The sequence below is a fragment of the Thunnus thynnus genome, chromosome 11 (genome assembly GCF_963924715.1).
Source record: "Thunnus thynnus chromosome 11, fThuThy2.1, whole genome shotgun sequence".
In the NCBI taxonomy this organism is placed as follows: Eukaryota; Metazoa; Chordata; class Actinopteri; order Scombriformes; family Scombridae; genus Thunnus; species Thunnus thynnus.
Window position 1 is genome coordinate 17910686 of NC_089527.1, and position 19436 is coordinate 17930121.

The 19436-nt window shown below is 39.4% G+C and overlaps 1 protein-coding gene across 4 annotated transcripts in view; it reads right to left on the reverse strand.

Annotated features, from left to right (window-relative positions):
* grb14 (growth factor receptor-bound protein 14) overlaps positions 1 to 19343 on the reverse strand; it is a 32278-nt gene extending 12935 nt beyond the window's left edge. The window contains exons 1-3 of one of the 4 annotated variants that reach the window (XM_067603490.1): positions 19189 to 19343; positions 12579 to 12793; positions 11082 to 11211 (exon numbers count right to left, since the gene is read on the reverse strand). In XM_067603490.1, the coding sequence (XP_067459591.1) occupies positions 11082 to 11211; positions 12579 to 12766 (318 nt within the window). In that variant the 5' untranslated portion in view covers positions 12767 to 12793; positions 19189 to 19343. Of the gene's footprint in view, positions 1 to 2638; positions 2898 to 11081; positions 11212 to 12578; positions 13263 to 19188 lie in introns of those variants that run through there. The other 3 variants (XM_067603489.1, XM_067603491.1, XM_067603493.1) reach the window with 3 other exon arrangements.
* Positions 19344 to 19436: the final 93 nt, after the last annotated feature.

Below are 19436 nucleotides of genomic sequence, written 5' to 3' on the forward strand. Positions count from 1 at the left end.
AGTAAGGAAAGCAACATGGAGGCTTAGCTAAAGAGCTTGGAGCTTGTGTTATTAGTGTCACCAAAATCAACAACAAAAAAATAGAGAGTTGACTTCTAAGTGAGAACCACTCGTTTCAAATGTGTTTGATATTTGCATGAATCTGAATGTTCATATCACAGAGGCCTTTTCAAGTAAATTTAGCTGCAGTGAAGCTGGTAGCCTGTGGGTCTGAGGGAGAGATGCAGGGGAGACGAGAGAGGACATGTGACCAAAACCACACAAAAAATAACAAGATTAGAGAGAGAGAGAGAGAGAGAGAGAGAGAGGAGAGACAGCAGTAGAAAGCCAACATGTTTGTGTGTGTGTCTGTGACAGAGGGAGGGGAGAGAGGCGGCCTTGTGTGTGTATGTGAGCGAGAGAGAGAGAGAGAGAGAGAGAGAGAGAGAGAGAGAGAGAGAGAGAGAGAGAGAGAGAGAGAGAGAGAGAGAGAGAGAGAGAGAGAGAGAGCTCTGTTGGAAATAAACTGTTAATAATATTGTGGAGCAACATGCAACACTATTCTCTATTATTATAGGATGACTATGTTCACGGTTTGAGAGTGTCTTTCCCGTTTTCAAAAGCATTTTAAAACTCCTGACCCAGCCTTGTGAACACCTTCCTGTTTAGCTAAATGTTACCTAGCAACGCAAACGCATAAATGTAAATAATAAAATGAATGATGGCTGAATTTCATTTAGCTGCTTCAGTTTCAGGGTCCTGATTTGCTGAGACACTTGAGTAGAGCAGAGCCATCGTTAATGTTATTAGTAACAAGTCAAAATGTCCACTGTAAAAAAGGCTTATTCTATATTTTAATGCCGTTTAAAACAGAAAAGTGAGATCAAAATTAGTTGTATGGGTAAATTAACTAATTATATTCTAATTTGATTGCATATGGCTGCTTCATCCATTACAGCCATGTAAAACTTGTCGGGTATTATCTCTTACATATTACAGAATTGAAACCAAGATATACTGTATACTGACTGAGTGACATTTTATTGTTGGAAAATAAACTTGTCAGTGCCCTCTGATGGACAAACTATGAAATGTTTCTAATTTATCGTAATCTTATCTTGGGCATTTTGTGTTACATCAGCCAGCAGATATACTGATACTGATATGTGATAAGCTGTATTGGCCAATAATATCTGAACACCAACTGCAAGCCACATTCAACACTGAGCTGTATCACAGAGATGACATCCACAGAACATAATGTGCTGTGTTACGAAGGCCTTTCAATGAAAAGCCAAAAAAACCCGTCAGGACAAGGCAGAGTAAATCCAGACATTGAGCATGCACTAAATATAGTCTTGTTGAGCACAGACTCTATTAGACCTTATCTCAAGGACAGGACGGTGTGAGCCATTTTGCCAATTAGACTACTCTGGTTTAACCTTGAACTGCACTCCCACAGCTGCAGCTCTATCACTGAGTGATGGTAAAGAAGGAGGTGGCCTCCAGCTTTGTCTATCTCAGAAACTGTTGAGAAACGTCCTCCAAGCTCCTCATGCTATTTACACCTTAACAGTTGCACTTCTTAACTGCATTATTGGTGGGTTACAGCTGTTGGCTCCCAAACATTAACCATGTTACTAGTGCTCTGAGTGCAGAAACAGAACTGGACCACTTCAAAATACAAAGTACTTTCCATAAAACCATTTGCTTTACAAGCATTCAGTGTGCACCAAGGAGGAGATGAATTACAATGGCAGACAAATGTTATCAAGCTATGCTGATAAGCATGCTGGGAAGCTGGTTGCTACTTTAGACAGTAAAAAATATTACTGAGCTGATAGGGGGTCACTAGTTCAAACATGTAAAAATTATTGGCCTATTATTTATTCTTTTTTGTTGGTTTTGGATTTGCACAACATGTTTCACTAAGAAAGGAGATAGAAAAGATACTTGATGAATATAAAAATTTTGTAAGTTATTAGAACATTGTAGCTTTGCACATGTACCCCTTTAAAAAAACTTATGCCTCTCATTCTACCTTTACATGGTTCACAAGAAAGCACCATTTGCCACACAGGTCTACACTTCATTGTAAATTTCAACTTTCTGTGTGGTTTACATTCAAGGTTGCCCCTTTCAGTAACAGGTGATTTCATTGTTAGTGTGATATACAAGTTAACGACACCATGTCAAAGTAAACAGTGAGAACAAGTCATAACAAGATAGAAATAATGGAGCAGTTATCACTCAGAAATAACAGAACCAACTCTCCAGACAGGTGTGTCCAACCAATAAAGAGCAAATTCATGCTGCACAAATAATACATTAAAACTGTCCGCTCCTACTCCGACTCAATATGTGGGATTGCTTTGTTCAGCATTGTTTTCTATTAAAAGTTAACTGCACATTTATCATTTCGGTATATTTACAGCACAATAAATTTCCAGCCACAGTAGTTTCTGAGTTTAATACACTATCTTCCCAATGACCTATTGCATCTTTGTCAAAGAATAATTCCAAGAATGTGCTTCATGCTCAAGTAAAATGTCTAAAGAACCCAAAATTTAAAATGATCTTGAAGAGGAACAAAAAGGAGCACTTTGCTAATACAGAGGAAAAAGAGAAAGTACAGAGGAGATCCATGTGAGAGTCCTACCCGCTTTTGCAGACAAAGTGGTGTGATGGCAGGCAAGGTAACTCTTCTTGCATGGAAATTCATTCTTCTGCCTTAGATGCGCAATTGACTATGTGAAAAATATCCGTACATAGTAACTGCAGATAAGGATAATCTACAAATTATAGCTCAAATGATGAAGACGCTTCATATTCAATTATTTACATAGACTTTTTTTCTGTATGATAACTACTGTATATTGGAAACTATAGAAAACCTGTTACAGTGAGATCATTCACAATGAAAGTGTGAGAAAATGAATCATGTTGCCTCCCCACAACACAAACTCCTCCTTTGTCCTTGGGAAAGTAAAAGCTCTCCTTTTAGAAAGGCAGCTCCACTAAAGAACTTTGTTTTTAAAAAAGATTCTCTCATGGTGAACAGACTTGAAATATACAAGGTCAGCGCAAGCAAAACACTTGGAATAAATTCTGCCCAGTGATAAAAATAAAAACTTGCAGCAAAGTAGCTGAGGATTTTCCAGCAAGTACATGTATCAGATTGTTTTTGCTGACTTTGTAACCAGACACATGTAGCTATTTTTAGTCTCTGACATGTAATATTGATATATTTCATCAATCAAACATTCATACTGTATGCATATTTTCAACATGCTGTACATTATGCCCAAAGACTGACTCCTCACAAGGCTCATGTTGTGAACTCACGCCTGGTCCAAGTGATAGAGAAGACAGATTATATCAGTAAAGATTGAGAAGAGATGACAAAAACGGTACAAGTAAAGGAGGGAAGCAAATATAAGACATATTGTGAACTAAACCCTGAACTGACTTTCCAACCAGTACTCAAATTTGCCTGATTTGAGTCAAATTTGGGCATAAGTCAAATTTCACAATTTTACAAATCACTGTTTATATGTAAAAAGAAGTTATGTTGCATACTTGCCTTAAAAATGTTGGAATGTTACCATGCTGTTGGGTGATTTTGTTATTGTGCTGACAGATTCTTGTGTATGTATGAGAGAAAGACAGAGGGAGAGATCCAAAATAGTGCTTACCCCCGCTGCCACAATCACAACCGACATCTGTTTAACTGTATCATTAGACAAAGAGGCCTTGTGACAGAGAGGCCATTGTGAATATGAATGTGCCACCTTCACAGGATGAGCCAATTTTCAAGCCTCAGTCTTGATCATAAAAGTACTTTTGATTAGAGACAAATGTCAAATAAAACCAAGTTTTAGAAGTGTGCAGATATACTGTATTGTAGGTAAAATATACTTTTAAATTTGTCTGTTTTGACATATTACAATACATATAAATTTCATCTATAACTATGCTAATAACCATTTCACAAATGACAGAACGAGTGAGCAAGATATGTATGAACATATGCAAAAAATACAAAATGCTGTGGAGGGAACAAGCCCGTTTCATAAGGCTAGAATAAAACTATTAATTTATGTATGAGGAGAGAAGCTGTTGCAGATCATAATGAGCCTGAAATGTCTGATAAGGACCACACAAACTCATCTGGCTCTGCTACAGTAATACTGTATATCTGGTTAATTTTAAAGACAATGTGTACATATTTAGTTATCTACAGTAGATTATAGACAGTATATGACTTAACAGGTATAGTCATATATATATATATATATACACACACACACACATATATATATACACACATCCATACACACGCACACACACACACACACACACACATATATATATATAGAAGTTTCTCATATTATTGCTAAACTTGTGTGTAACAAAAACATAGCTTTAAGTAAAAGCCTAAAGTAAAATCTGGTACCGTGTATTTTAAAATATGCATGGGCCTCTATTTGCTTTATCCTCTCTTCTTATAGACAAATACAGTACGTGTCATATTTAACCTCAGAGCGCTGAACATGGAAGTTTGGCACCAATCACTGTCCTCCCTTTCAACTCATGAGAGCACACAAGACAAGAAGACCCTCCCACAGCAGGCTTCATGTTTATCTAGAAACACGGCACACTGACTTGTGAGAGCCCAGACAAGCAGACGCTGCTAGTTATCACACAGCTAAAATGAATTGGAATTAATGGAGTCAGAATGATAACAAAGTCTCCATAACTCCCATAACAAAGCCAGCTCCAGACACATTGTCCTTGACCAGGGTTGATTCAATCAAGACCCCTTTGCAGGCTCTGTCAAAGTATCAAGACAGCAACCAGAGGTGTAGTGATGCGTATATGCAGGTATAAAGAGTATACTCACCTCTGGGCAGGGGGATTTACACTATTCCCACCTAAAAATATCACTACCCATCTTGCAGAGTGAGGACGCAGTCAGTCATGTTACAATCTTATCTATAAGAGACTTGTTTTCCTCTGACTTTTGTACCTTAAAAATGAAGACTGTCCTCCCAAGAAAAACCACACAATAGATCGTAATGTCAGTTGCCCAAAAATGTCATATAGTTACATTTGAGTGACAGATGCCATCTAGTGGACGTAGTAATGATCCGAAACAGTGGTGCATTTGAGTTGAGGTCATATATGTTGACAAATTTTCCAATTCGGAGGAGGTGCGGCTATAATCCAACAGCTGTCCTGACCACAGAAGATGGCTGTTCATTTCCAACCGCAACAGTTTTTTAGAAACGCAACTACAATTGTCCCCTAACCTTAACCCTATGGTTATTATTGTAGCCATGATGACGAAGGTCTCCTAACGTTAAGGAAGTAGTAACTTTAAACCACACCACATGTTTCTCTAACCTTAACAAACCTTAACCCAAACCATGATCTTTCCCTAAAACTGCCTAAACCAAATCATACCTTAACTATAGTGTTGTCACATCATAGAACATCATTATTTTTTAACAGTCTTGGAAAGCACAGACAAATGATGTTGTCCTGCTGATTACTGCCAACAGGGGCGCTAGATTACAAAATTGGCGTGCATGGTCACATATGCGTATTTGGTTGTTTACTTTGGAGGACTTGTAAAAATGGCACCTAACCTGGGAGAGGCTACATCTTAGGGATAAACCTACACAGGGATTAAAGTATTAGGATTAAATTAAACAGAAAAACACAGAGTATACTGTAGATAAAATACAAAAACACCACTAGCTGTCATGCACACGCACAAAAAACAGTAAGCGAATAGACCGAAGCACATGATTTAACTTTGTCCACAAAAAAAAAGAAAAAAAAAAGTCTAGCAATGATGAAACTGACAAAAATCACACATAAAATCCAAATTTTGGAAGGATGATGCCTGCGTGGAGCTGAGTAAGGGATGAGTAAACAGTAACAGCTCAAGAAATGTAATTTTCATTCACACAACCAAATGTTTGACTGACCAAATCCAAGTCAGTCCTCAATGTACTTAAATGTGCATTCACACAGTATTTAGCATGCTCATGATAAGATCAGAAAATTGTGAACACAGCCTTGACAATGTGTGTCTGTGTTTTAATATCATACTAGTCTCGTACTTTAATCCCTGGTGGTTGCTGCTTACACAAGACCCGCATCTGCAGCTGTCATTCCACACATCACAGTTAAACCATACAATTATACCAGGTCTTGTATACTTTCTAAAGATAGCTGTACTTGAGGTTCAGTTAAAATTGTCACAGCAATGTTTACACTGAGCACTCAACAAGAATGCAGAAGAATTGGGGTTACTTTTATTGGATTTACCAATCTCAGAACCCATCGGCTATCTGTCTGATGACGATTTAGCCTCTGGGGGCAATGGCCAATATTTTGGGGCTTCTGGTGTATCCAGCAGATATCCGGATAACAGATATCCAGGCCAAGACTTCCTCTTCTGTGCGCTGGTGGTTGTTTACAGTCCAATTAGCAACTTGAGACGGTCAAGACGACATTTCGGTTAATCTCTATAAACAGATATATGCATATGAAGGCAGATAAATATATTTAAAAATCTCATAAAAAACTAAATCATTGTTAGTTGATGGGTTCCAAGATTGCATTTCGGCTGATGTGTTCTGCTTCTTTTGCTCTCCACATGGACTGTTTACCTGCATGCAACCAAAGCCTGCTCAAACATGATTGGCCAATATTACTCTACAAATGACTACAAACAGACTTCAAATAGAAACCAGAACACTTCTGGTACCAAACTTTGGTCCCATTGCCTACAGATTCTGCATTCATATGCAGATGTCTTATTTATATGGATTTACTACTTTAACTTGGTCTCTTCATTTAGCAAAAAAATGCAAAAGAACAGAACTTATCATTACCTTCCAATATCTTCTATATGATTTTTGTAATTCTTTAATAATTCTACAGTAACTGTATAGTTATCTTATAGTTCTTATGGAAACCACTGTTCACTTTTTTCTTTCAAAGCCAATTATTGTCAGACCCGCATCAAAACCTGTTTAAGAGCAAGGTAGATGATGAATGCTGAGCCGTCCAGAGAAGAACAAGAAACATGATTTTATCCCACATTACTGTTGGGACATAGAGGGAAATAAGGGGCTGCACGTGCATCTAACACCAGACGACTGCCTATATATAACACACACACACACTCTGTTAGGCACAAGGAATGATAGCTATGTGCAGAGTTTATAGAGCAAGACTCCTCTGATTCTGACTCCTCCGATTCTCCCATTGAACTATTGCATTATTGAGGCTCTAAAATCACTGAAGGTGTGTTGTGCAAAATCAATGATGTGATAAATGATCTAACAACACCAACCCCCTGTAGATTCAATGATTCACTAAACACAAGGGGAAGTCTGTAAAATTCAAATGATACATAATGTATGGCATCATCAGAACAGCTCTGTCTGGTCAGTTTATATACTGCAATAGGCAGCGTAGTTGAATGAAGAGAACATGAATAAATGTTTTATATTTGTTAAGTGTGACCCAGAGGACCGTGTAACATGTGCTCTAGAGGAGAGGCTGAACATGGACATGGTGCATCTGAAATAACATCTCTAGAGGGGCAGGCATTTCCTCTGAGTCATATGGCTGAACTGAACACTCAACACCGTCTGGACACAGACTGTGTGCTTATAGTTTTTGGTAAGGGTCCAAGCATGACTGCCCACTATATTCCTGGAGAGTGGAATCTGTGCCAGCTACTCCCCAAAAATGCTTTATTCTACCATTGCATTATGAAGATATGTGCTTGTGTGTTGGTGTTACTATTGTTTTGGCAGTACGTTTTCCATATGTTGTCTGTTAGGTGACCAAACTAGTTTAGATTAATAAAGTTATGCATCTAATCTTTCACTTAATACCAAGTTACACTGCCTGCATTAACAGCATAAACATGGAAATTTGTTTGTGTAATGACAACCTGATAGCATGACAGGTTTCTCTGTCCTACAAACAAGCATCATCATGTCATGATGGAACGTGTGTGTGTTAGATCTGCAGTGACATAGTGCTGTAGCTGAGCAATCAACTTTAGAAGCTAAGCCCTTGGCATTACCAGTGGGCACTTCTCCTGAGGTCAATTTCAAAAGTGCAGGATGATTTTATTTCACAAAGTAAGCTCTGTCACAGTTGCATGTCTGAAACAGCTGAGGTTGTACAGGGCACATACTAATGTATTCCCTATGCCAACAGATCTGTCTTTACAAGCATAGTTGCCCTAACTTAATGCATATATAACAAGTAAAGTTGATGTAAAGTTGACCTGACAAAACACTGGCCACAATGCATTTAAGAATGTATTTTTTTGGAAGCTGTTGTGCGGACAACAAATCCTGGGTTCTCACTGACATAATGTGGCAGTCATGACTTGGTGGTTTTGTTATGGAAATGGACCATGACACTCCATACACAAGGCTAACAGGGGGTTCAGATAAACCAGTTTTGCACTAGTGACAGCTTTAAATCCTTTGTAAAACAAAGCAATGTCAAGCAAAGGGCTCGCCACAATTCAGCCAAGCCATTCAAATCAACTGCAGTAAAACAAAAACATGGTCAGCTAGACACTGAGATACCACAGCGACAGACGCAACTGCCATTTTCCTAGCCTGCTCATTTTATAATCTAAGCCTGTCCCTTGTAGAAGATTATTATGTTCACATAATTGTAACTGATGAGAAAATTACTACCCAAAAAGAAGCTCAATAGACAATTTTCCTTTTAAAAAAAAAAAAAAAATGGAAGGGTGGGTGAGGGGATGAGTGCTGCACAGTTGGAGCAATGATGTCACTGGTTTCTTGAGTGCTACTGAAAGGAGGTCATAACCCTGTGACATTAGGATTGTGACACAAAAACAGCTGTTCAGTCTGACATAGTCTTCCCAATACCGCTGCTAAAAAGGCTGAGAGGCTGTCAAGCCCATGAGGTGCAGGCACAAGCCTCATCAGTGAGATACATAAGGATCACTTTAAGATTTGCTAACAAGGAAGCCACATTGTTGCAGAGTTGAGGTCAACTGGGTGTCATTTTGCTCCTTCACTGAGAAACTTGAGGATTATTCTCGCACTTATCAAAGAAAATGCCAAATCCGTGCAAATCCCTGACCTGACTTCACAATAGGGTGGTGAGAGCAAAAGAGAACTGGCAATCATTCTGTAATTTTCTGAAGAATCCTGAGTTGAGTGAGGAGGGAATAGAGTAGAAGGGCTCATTTTAGACTTTGCATATCAAGTGGAGACACTCCAGTGTGAGACAACCAAGCAATATTACTGCAATACATTTAGAGGAACAAATACCAATTTGATTTCTCTCCTATGATAATTAAATCATATACCTTATTGTTCAGTACAATGGAAGTCTCATAAAAAAGTAGAAAACACAACTTTCTGGACGTATATTTTGTGTTCTCATTCTCAGCTTGAAAGCAACACATGAGCAAAGAGAGGTCTAATACTGCTGATAGTCCTTGGTAGCTGCTGAGCTCTGTAATTTCAAGCTTTCCTATGAGTCATTGCTTTGAGCTGCCCCCTGCTGCTACACATGCACACAAAAATACACACATTTATACACATGGACACACCGCAAAGATACTGAAAAACCTGAAATCAACTTCAGCATACAGTATAGGGATCCGCATCCAGGAAATATTTAGTGGTTGACAAACCAGACTAATTTAACAGCCCTGGAAAATGTATAGACAAAAATCCATTTTGAAACCCATGCACTTTTGAAGCAGACCCATAATTGTTAGGCTCTCAACATAATGAATGTGCTCTCTTTTTAGAATGTGGCAGTGAGTTCTGTATAAATGTACAAATCAACTACAGATCACACAAAGGGTCAAATCAAAGAAATAATTTTTTCTGTGCATAATACTACAGTTTCCTCTGACTTGCATTTATTGGTTAAAAAAGAGAAGGAAATAAAGTAAGCAATCTTTGATCATGAGTCATCTGTGTATCACCTGCATTTTGTTTGTGCATTAAAGCTTTTGTTTTTGTTTTTGATCTATCGTCCTAAATCAGGAGATCTTAGCAAACATTTCAGGGGTATAAGCTGTGATACTTATTTTCATTTTTTTTTCTAAGTTTGCTATTTTTATTTATTTTCCCTTCTTTCTCTCCAGATGTTTATTTGTGGTATCACTATTGACTGTAATGGGACTGAGTGTTTCTTTATATACATAGATACTATGAGAATTTATGTCACATGCTTCTCTCTTGTGGCCATGTTTTTTTAAAAAAAAAAAAAAAAAATCTTTCTACACTGATTATTACACTGAAGGGACAAGTAATAATAGCTGGGTAAATGCCCTAATAGTAGTAAATCAATCTTCTTATAAGTTAGGAAAAAATACAATATATTAAAGACTATAATTTGTGTGTTCTGTCACAAGTAATTGGTGATAAAAGTAAAAAAAAAAGTAATAAATAAAAATAAATCCTCATATACAAAACTGGAGTGTAAACCTTTCCAGCACTAGCAGGTGTATCCACACATTGGGTACATTTCAAATCACACACCCTGTACTAAAACAAACGTACAAGAGTGGCTGTTAGGCAGTGAGCCAGGTATTTCTAAGGTAAACCATAGTTATAATCAAATTTCAAAATGCAACATCTACACATGATATCAGTCATCACATGCAAAAAACATTTTTATATTGTTTGGTTGCTATTGTATGCAGGTATAAACCTGGGATCTCAAAGGCAATAACATTGTGTGTGTGGATTGTCAGAGTGTGCTGACACAGCATTTTTATCACTTCACTGAAACTAATTTCCATACTCGCACAACTGGTTAGACCATTCATATGCCCTGAAGTTTCAAACAAATCACGAGCCAAACATCATGTAACTATGCATTTATTTAAATTTAAATATATCCTGCAGTTGTTTTTCTGGCGCTTGTTCCAATTAAAGTTAGCATGACGATGCTGCCTGGGGTAGCATATGGAAAAGGTTACAACAGAGGCCTTTTTTTTTTTAAATAATATACCTCTTTGTGTCACAAACATCCTCGAGTGGTGGAAATGGAACACTCACCTGAGTTGCACTACTTTTGGTCCATGGTAATAAACATTCAGAGACGAGGGGGGAGAGAGTTGAGGGGATAAGTTCTGGAAAGGGGTTTGGAACAGGTGAAGAGAATGACTCCTCCCCCTCTTTATTGCTCCTGAAGGACAAAAAAAAAAGAAAGAAAGAAACAGACACTGCATGAAATGTTTATTAATACCAACCACTAAGAAAAAGAGATAAGAGTTAGACTCTTACACTTTCAAAACCACCAGTAACCATAAGTTAAATGCTATAAGAGAATCGGGGAAATGTGTGCACATCTAGAATATCTCCATTAGATGTAATGTAAGATGAAGCCATTAAATGTTTACATGGTGTCTTGGAGTTATTACTCACTGTATACGGCAGAGTCAGTGAAGTGTTTGGTCAAAATCAAGCTTTTAAAAAGATCAATACAAACAAATGGAGCACTTGTCTCCCTATTAGCCTGTTAAAGTCAATCGGATTGGGAATATAAATGATGAAGGTGATTAAACAAACCAACATGACCTGAAAGAAACACAATGCTGTCTCTACATGAACCCCTCCTGCTGTCAACTAACAGACGATACCCTCACTCAACAGGCTTTTGATAAGATGGCAGATAATGCACATGTGAGCAGCCCCTCATTTCACCTCTATAAAATACTGTAGTGGCTAACAGACAGAGTCAGCGCTTGAACTGTTGAAGGATGCAGCATTTGTTTCTGCAAATGTTTGGCAAGCAAGCAGTAGCCAGGATGGATGTTTTGTACTTTACTTTAAAAACACATTCTACTTTTTTTGTTAGTATACAGTAAGAGCAGAACAGGTGTGGTTCACAGGGACAGTTTCAAAATGCACTGCGAAGTAGGCAGAGATAAAAGACCTATGCACCCTAGAGAAGTTGCCATTGGAAAACAAACATTTTGGTTGGTCACCTTTTATCTCATGTTTGGAAAATGCCAAATGCCAGAAAGAATACATGTTTTGTTATTAAAAAAAACAAAAAAAAAAACGGTTTAACAGGCTGTTGGCAATGACATAATTTTGTCTCACTGTATATGATTAAAGCGCTGTTTTTACATTTTGGTGTTTTGTTTTTTTTACAACATCATATTCCAGTATCATCATAAGCTAAGACTTAGATTTCAGCACACGTGCAGATGAGAGGGCCTCAGTTCTCTGACTAACGCTTTCTTCACTGCTTTGTAAACACAGCAGTTACTGAGTTACTAATTATCTCCCACAAACTAACAGGTGACAGCTGCCTATGGGTCGAGCAAATTGTGCTCACAGGTACAAAGTCTAGACAACAGCTCTCAAATAGACTTCTGTGTCTCGCTACTGCAAACGGTGTACTATTCTTTTGCAGCGCAGCTCACATTGTAAAGTGTAGAGTATAAAACACTACTTTCAGTTTTAGTCCAATTGAATTTGAATGAATTGAGTCCTCTAAACAGAACGGTGTGACTGAATGCAAGTGTAACAGAAAAAATGTCATACCTGTTCCCCTTGCAGAGCGTAGTCCTGGTCTTCTGGGCATTTGGTGTTAGTAAAGGAGCTCGCAAAGGGATGAGAGCTGGGTTGGAGAAGCCACTCACATTACCCTTGCCACTCTGAAAAATCTCTGCTTTCTCTCCAAGGCTTCCAGAAGTGTGTATTTCGTCCAGTGCGTTATTCATATCACTCATGTGGGCCGGCTAAATCCAAGGCATCATCTGGAGTAGAGAGAAGAGGCGAGCTGTTGGACTGGAGTGTGTGCAGAGCACAGTTAGAGCAAGCTGGCTGGCGGGGCTCCTCTGCTCACAGCTCAGCAGAGCACACACATACTGTACACACACAAGTCTCTCTGGCTCATCTGCTGCCCGCGAGGCTGGCTCAGTGGGGCAAAACGATCCCTCCTACCCAAACATGATCCACCACAATAAAGATATTTTTAACGCAATGACTCCCAAAACAGTCATCCTTGCTCTGACACAGTAGCGTATTAATAATAAACAAATTAGTTCAGCCGCCTTTTAGCAAGTCTTTTCTTAGTGTTGTTGCTTTAATTTTCCTTCTTTTGTTTTTGTTTTTTTATATAGTTCCCTGTGCAACCTAAAAGTAAGGAAATGAGCACGCTAAAGACACAAAAAAAGGGTGTCTTTAACTCAGTAATGAATCTGGAAGGGCTGCCTGCACTATAAAACCAAATGTTCTTTTGTCATGGACTTCGCACAGGGATCCAAATTGCACTTTAAACTTAGTACACTGCAGAAGGCATGAGGTTGTACAGAGTAGCCAGCCCAGCAGATTGGTTGTGTTGTGGGCTGTGTCATCCAGTGACAGGCTCCATGAGGGGGATGGTTGGGATGATAACATCTTTCTGAAAGGTAATGTGTAACAGAGTCTGACCAGGGGAGGACAGACTACTGGAGACTCAGACTAACAGGCAGCATAGGGTTAACTCAATACCTCACTACATTAACAGAGGACAGGCTAACTTGATTACTTTGGTAAATATGACAGGCTGGTGCCGTGGTCAATACCCAGTTGTTTTTACTTTCAAATAATACTACAACATTGCACCTCGGAATGATTAAAGACCATGGGCTCTATTTTCCAAAAAGAGGCAGCAGACATAAACACAAGCAAAATCTCTGGGTGCAAATGCACGTAGGCATGACCAGCACGTTTTTGCATTTTGTTGACCACAGGCATTGGTGCAAACTGGGTGCAACGGTTGTAGTTTTGCAAACTGACAACTGCTAACACATTGAAACTCTGCAGTTCTGCTCCTCTTCTGCATATTTGAAAATACTAATTTATGTCAATGAACATAGCCTAACTGAGTTCATATGCTAAATATTGGTCCATATTTATCCAATGGAATAAAATCAAACCATCCTCATATCTTTAAACCAAAAAAATAGGGTTTGGAGATCTGTTAGGTAGTTTTTAGAAAAATGCGACCGAGACGTTGTTGCAAGTGGCAAAATGGAAAATTCACTGTTCTACAGTAATCCTCTTAATATGAAACAAAAAAATATTTGATTCTCCAGAGAACTTTGGACTTAGGACAGCCCTGTTACTCCAATTTATTTTACTATTAATCTTAGACTTTGGGATTAATAAGTCTGATGTTTAGAAAATGTTAGCTTATTAATTACTGTTAAATCCAACTGATCTTGTCTCATGTCCACAGATTTAAATTATTAATGAATTTACAGCTGCTGTGACATGCATAAAATTACTCACGCCTCACTGCATTGCAAAGACCCAACATTCTACAAGTTGTTGTGGGAAACTCGCTCATCAAACAGAAAAATCAGTATTGAGTTGTATTTGTCACCAGATTATGCTAATGTGGATGATATTATTGTTTAAATCTTCGGTATAAAATCAACAGCATAAAAACAGCCCCAGCAGCGACTCTCCTCACCTCAGTGCAAAAACTTTAATTTGGAGACAGGAAATTGCACAAACAAGCACAGACGCAAAAAAATAGACCAGTTCCTTGAGAAAATTGAAACGGCGTTTGTCTTAGCACTGGCTAGAAAAAAGGACCCCATGAATTTCACCTTCATGAAAATATATCACTTGTGTGGCAGAGTTTTACTTTTGAAGTTCAAAAAGTTTGTAGCTGGGAACTGGAAAGTTTTCGAGTTCACCGTCTTCTTCGCCTCATTCTGGTGCGCCAAACCATAATGGGGTCATTACTGCCCCCTGAGGCCAGGAGCTTACAACACCCACTAGTACTTGACAGTTAGTGATAACCACAGTCGTAGTGGGTGTTTTTCTCCTCAACATCCCACAAGGGGCAACAATGAGTCCATTAAAGAGAAAAAGACTTTGAGGATGACTAACTCGTTGGTCTGGCAGACTTACAGTATGTCTGCTTAACTTGCCCACCTCCGATAAAGAGCAGCACACAGCCAATTTGAGGTTATGAGGTAAAACCAGCACTATCAGTATTAGTTTATCGAGGTTAATTTTGGAGGGTGGAGAGCAGAAGGGGATGGGGGCAGACAAATGGTTCTGTGGAGATCCCACAGTGGACTGACAGAAGGACAAGAACCCCCAGGCAGTATGAGAGGGCCAGAAATAACCCATAGCCTGGAACACATTCTTTTGGTATCAGTCAATGCAAATGCTAATTACGTTGGTGTAGGATGAACGCCAAATCTATTTTAGGGACTTAATAACACAGTGTCTCACATAACTGTAAGACACAGTTTTTGAGAAAGTGTAAGAATGGTTGCTAAGAGTTATTGCTAAGGGAAAAAAAAAAACTGCCTGACTAACTGATAGACAGGCAAGTTTATTTGTTTTAGCTCTTACTGCAATCATTTGCACCACAAACTACGAAATTCATACCCTCATATTGATGACGGATTATTGACTGTCCTTGTCCACTCAACAGTGTCTTTTTTAATAGTTTGTGCTACATTGGACATCCATACACATGCTGTAGTGTAATGCAGTGCAAAAGAAAAAGATAGAAAGTTGTCAGGCTAATGGACCACTTGGATAGTTTTATTTTGATGATTTTGTACTGTCAAGAATTTTGGTTTTACAACATAGGATTTTTTGGAAAACTTTGGTACAATAATCACTAAATGTAGCAATTAATTATTAAACTACATTATTCTGTCTGCAAATTATGCAAAAATTAATTAATTAATGATAGATTATTATATATTTATCTATAATAGAATGTTATATTTTTAGGAGCTTAAATTTGATTGATTTATGTATCTTTTCAGTTTTGTTGCCACTTTGCCTGCAAGAATGCTGACTGCCAGGTTTGTCTGCATTAAGGTGATAGTAGTGAAGAAAGTGTTTCCACTATTGTTCTGAAATACAGTTTTCGTGCAAACGCTGAGGGAGTGTAACAGCATCTAATCCATACTTAATTGCTTTGCTCCAGTCTGACAGCTTCCGCCTCACCCATAATGAGGCCATCCTGCAGGGGGTTAGAAGGGCCATCCATCTGCAGAGGTACAAGGAGATGGAGGAAACTGGATATTCCACCCTGCTAACCAGTTGGCAATGGTGGCCAACAACCTGGGGCTGTTGGGAGTGTCCCTATCACAGCTGTAACAACAGGTAAGACTTCTCTATCAGCTAAGAGGATGGATCTTGGGAGCAGCAACCTCATCAGCTGTGTGGCCAACGTTGCGCAATTGCCCCTCAACACAGGGACACTGAAGATCTGCTTGGTTGCCCCATTGTCACTATGAGGGCTGTTTGGATCGTCATGTCCCTCACACCAGCATGTTCAGCATTGTAAAGAAAAAAAAACACTTCTAAAGCAGCACCCATTCCTCTACTAGCTCTGAAGAGAAAAGAACAATGTCCAGCACTAAAAAGCTTCAACTCAGAGAGCAGCACAGGATTTTTGCTTACACTCTATGCATGCCCAGGCTCAACTGGCTCTACCAGGGCACCCTGTGACTGATGACCCTGTTCTATCTTACACAGGATCCACAAGTGGTCTGGTAAGGCCCCCCCACTCCCCGTGGTCCAAGTGCATTGCACATAGGCTATGTACAGCAGCATCCTGGTCTACCCTCATTCATTCATTGCTTCTATCTCTTGGACATGACAGGCTCCTTTTCAAGGTCCGTGCTCACAGATGCGACTCTGGACTTGTGACAAGGGTGGTGTGAGTGTCAGCTGTAGTACACCTGACTCCCCCTCGGCAATTATACGCCTGCATTCTCCCGTGATCCAAGATGACTCAAGGAATGGGGTGTGCAGGGTGTTTGGTGCATGACCTATGACCCCTGCAAGGTCAGGCCATGTTTTCACACAGCTCAGGTCCATGTTAACTGGAATGGGTTGGGCCCCATACTGCTCTGCTTAAGCAGCTAGGATTATAAAGTAGTAGGAGGGCCGCAGCGACTAACCTATGGCTGGTCAGGCTCAGTGAGTCTGATTTTAGCTTCTTTTTATTTCCAATTAACACTTTTTAAATTGTATTTTTAAATTGTCTTTTTATATTGCCTTGTGTTGCTTTTATATTCTGTCTTGATGCCTTCTATGCTCTATGTAAAGCACTTTGAATTGCCCTGTTGTTGAAATGTGCTACACAAATAAACTTGCCTTGATGACATGTTGCGACAAACATTCATTGGACTCCACCGGTTGTACCCATAGAGTCCAGTAGAGAGTGGGGCCTGTGTGAGACAGAACAAAGGTTACGATATTGTAACCCCTAGTTCTGTAAGCACAGGCGGACCCTTCTATCTATGGACACTGCTGCTCCTACGCCGTCTGCTGAAGTGGTTTCAGATTGTGAACAGCAGTGAGACGCTGCTTTTGTATTGTGCAAGGCACACACGTGTCCTGATTGTCCAGCTACATACATGCAAATTTCAGTGGGCTATTGCATGCATGTGATTGGAGGAGAGTATTACCCATAGAGTCCAGTAGATGGCTCCGCCTATGCTTACAGAATTAGGGTTACAATATCATAACCTTTGTTTTCTCCCTGCCTGCCCATCCTATTACCAGGATGCTCTAGATGGTTCAAGTCATTCTGGGCAGCATAGCTGTAATTGAAATTGTCCCTGCCGCATGTCGAGAACTAAGAAGTGCTGTCAGAGGAATGACAAACACATGTCTATAAAGCGTTCCCTGCAGGGGGCTAGAAGGAAATGTCTCCTGTTAACTTCTGTCATGGGAATTGCTTGGTAAACTGTAATTTGAAGGAGAGTTTCAAACCCTGGGTTGATCCAGTTGCTGTTTGTTGTTATATTGTTGCTTGCGTTGACTTCAGCTAAGAGGGGCCTTAGTGTTATCTGAGCACCTATGACTCAGACAAAATCTGACTTCCATGCTTAAGAACAGCTGTCCAGTTCAGCTCGATGCACTATCTGCCTAATGAAATGGTTACTACATTTGTGCACTGCACGTGTGTTGGCTTATGTGGAATGCATGGAGTGAGGCATAGCAGCTGTTGGGCACAACATGATGTGGGTGGTTGTTAAACACTTGATTTGTTGTAACATCTTTACAGGCAAAATCCACCCTAGCCCATTCATAATGTGGGACACTAGGGATTCATTTCACGCCCCTTACAAGAACACATTTGTATATTCTGAGTAGGCTTTATTGCCGCCACTAACTGCCATTTCTCACTTGAATTCATTATGTCATTTCTGGCATGTTATAAAAAGCAGTGGAGAAGCAAGGACAGCTGTCCTATACAGAATTATTGTTTTCCAAAATGCTGAAAATGTCCACAGATTGTGGACTGTACCAATGCCTTTTCTGCTACTGGCTGTGTGCACATCTCCTCTACTGTCTGTCCATAATTATGTTGGATTTTATGGAGTGTAAAGCCATATACAATGCCATTTGGTTTAGCAACAATTTTTTTTTCCCTTTAATGTTATTAAGATTTGTTTTATTCTTTAAAATCTACAATGATCCAGAAGTAATTTATCCAAACATTCTTGTAATTTAGTTGTACTTATCTCTATTTTAGGCTACATGGAATACACAAAGTGTAGCCTGTGAATTAAGTTATTTAAACGTTGATGAAAATTAATAGCAAACCTTCACTGAAGTTGCTTTACGAACGTAACACTTGACTTTGACGTGGTTACGTTGAGATATTTTGCTAGCATACATCTCACGGTACTCGGTAGGCATGATGAGCGGTTAGGTGATGGTAACACTCGCTAAATAAGCTTTAAATGGGAACAATAAATGCTTAACTTTAATAGTTTACATATCAATAGCCTGCAGGTTGGACAGGTCTGCTCACCTGCCTTTTATCACTTCATTAAAAATGCGTTAGAGTTCAACCGTTACCTGCCATCGCCACGAGTAACTCCTCAAATATCAACGTAAGGGAAGTTTACTGTCCCCTTTTTTTCTGACACTTTATGACTTTAATCGGGCCGTGAACCTGCGAATCGCATTTCATTAAAGGTTGTTTAAAGATTTATACGGCCTTCAACACAATACAATGCAATCAAGGTAAGTTGTTCAACAACCTAAGAAGTAAAAATGCACGGAACATAGTGAAGGTGTCCGTCGCACGATCCTTCCTGCTCCGTTTACAGGTCCGTTACCTGTTCGACATGAAAAGCGTGATGTCGACTTGTATAACTGTTCTTACCTTGTGCCTCTTTAAATGCAGTTTCCCATTGATGCCTTGCACCCCCGTCTTCATATCGCTGCTCCAGCGGGGAATGAACCTGTGTGTGTGTGTGTTCTCACGTGCAGCACAGGTGCTCTACTGTAACGTGCATTGCGTCACATCACGTTTTACCTGGACCTTGCTGAGCACAACAGGCTATATTCAACGGGGTCCGATTTCAGCAGTTTATGCAGGAGGGGAAAAACTGTCTACGTTATTAATGCATC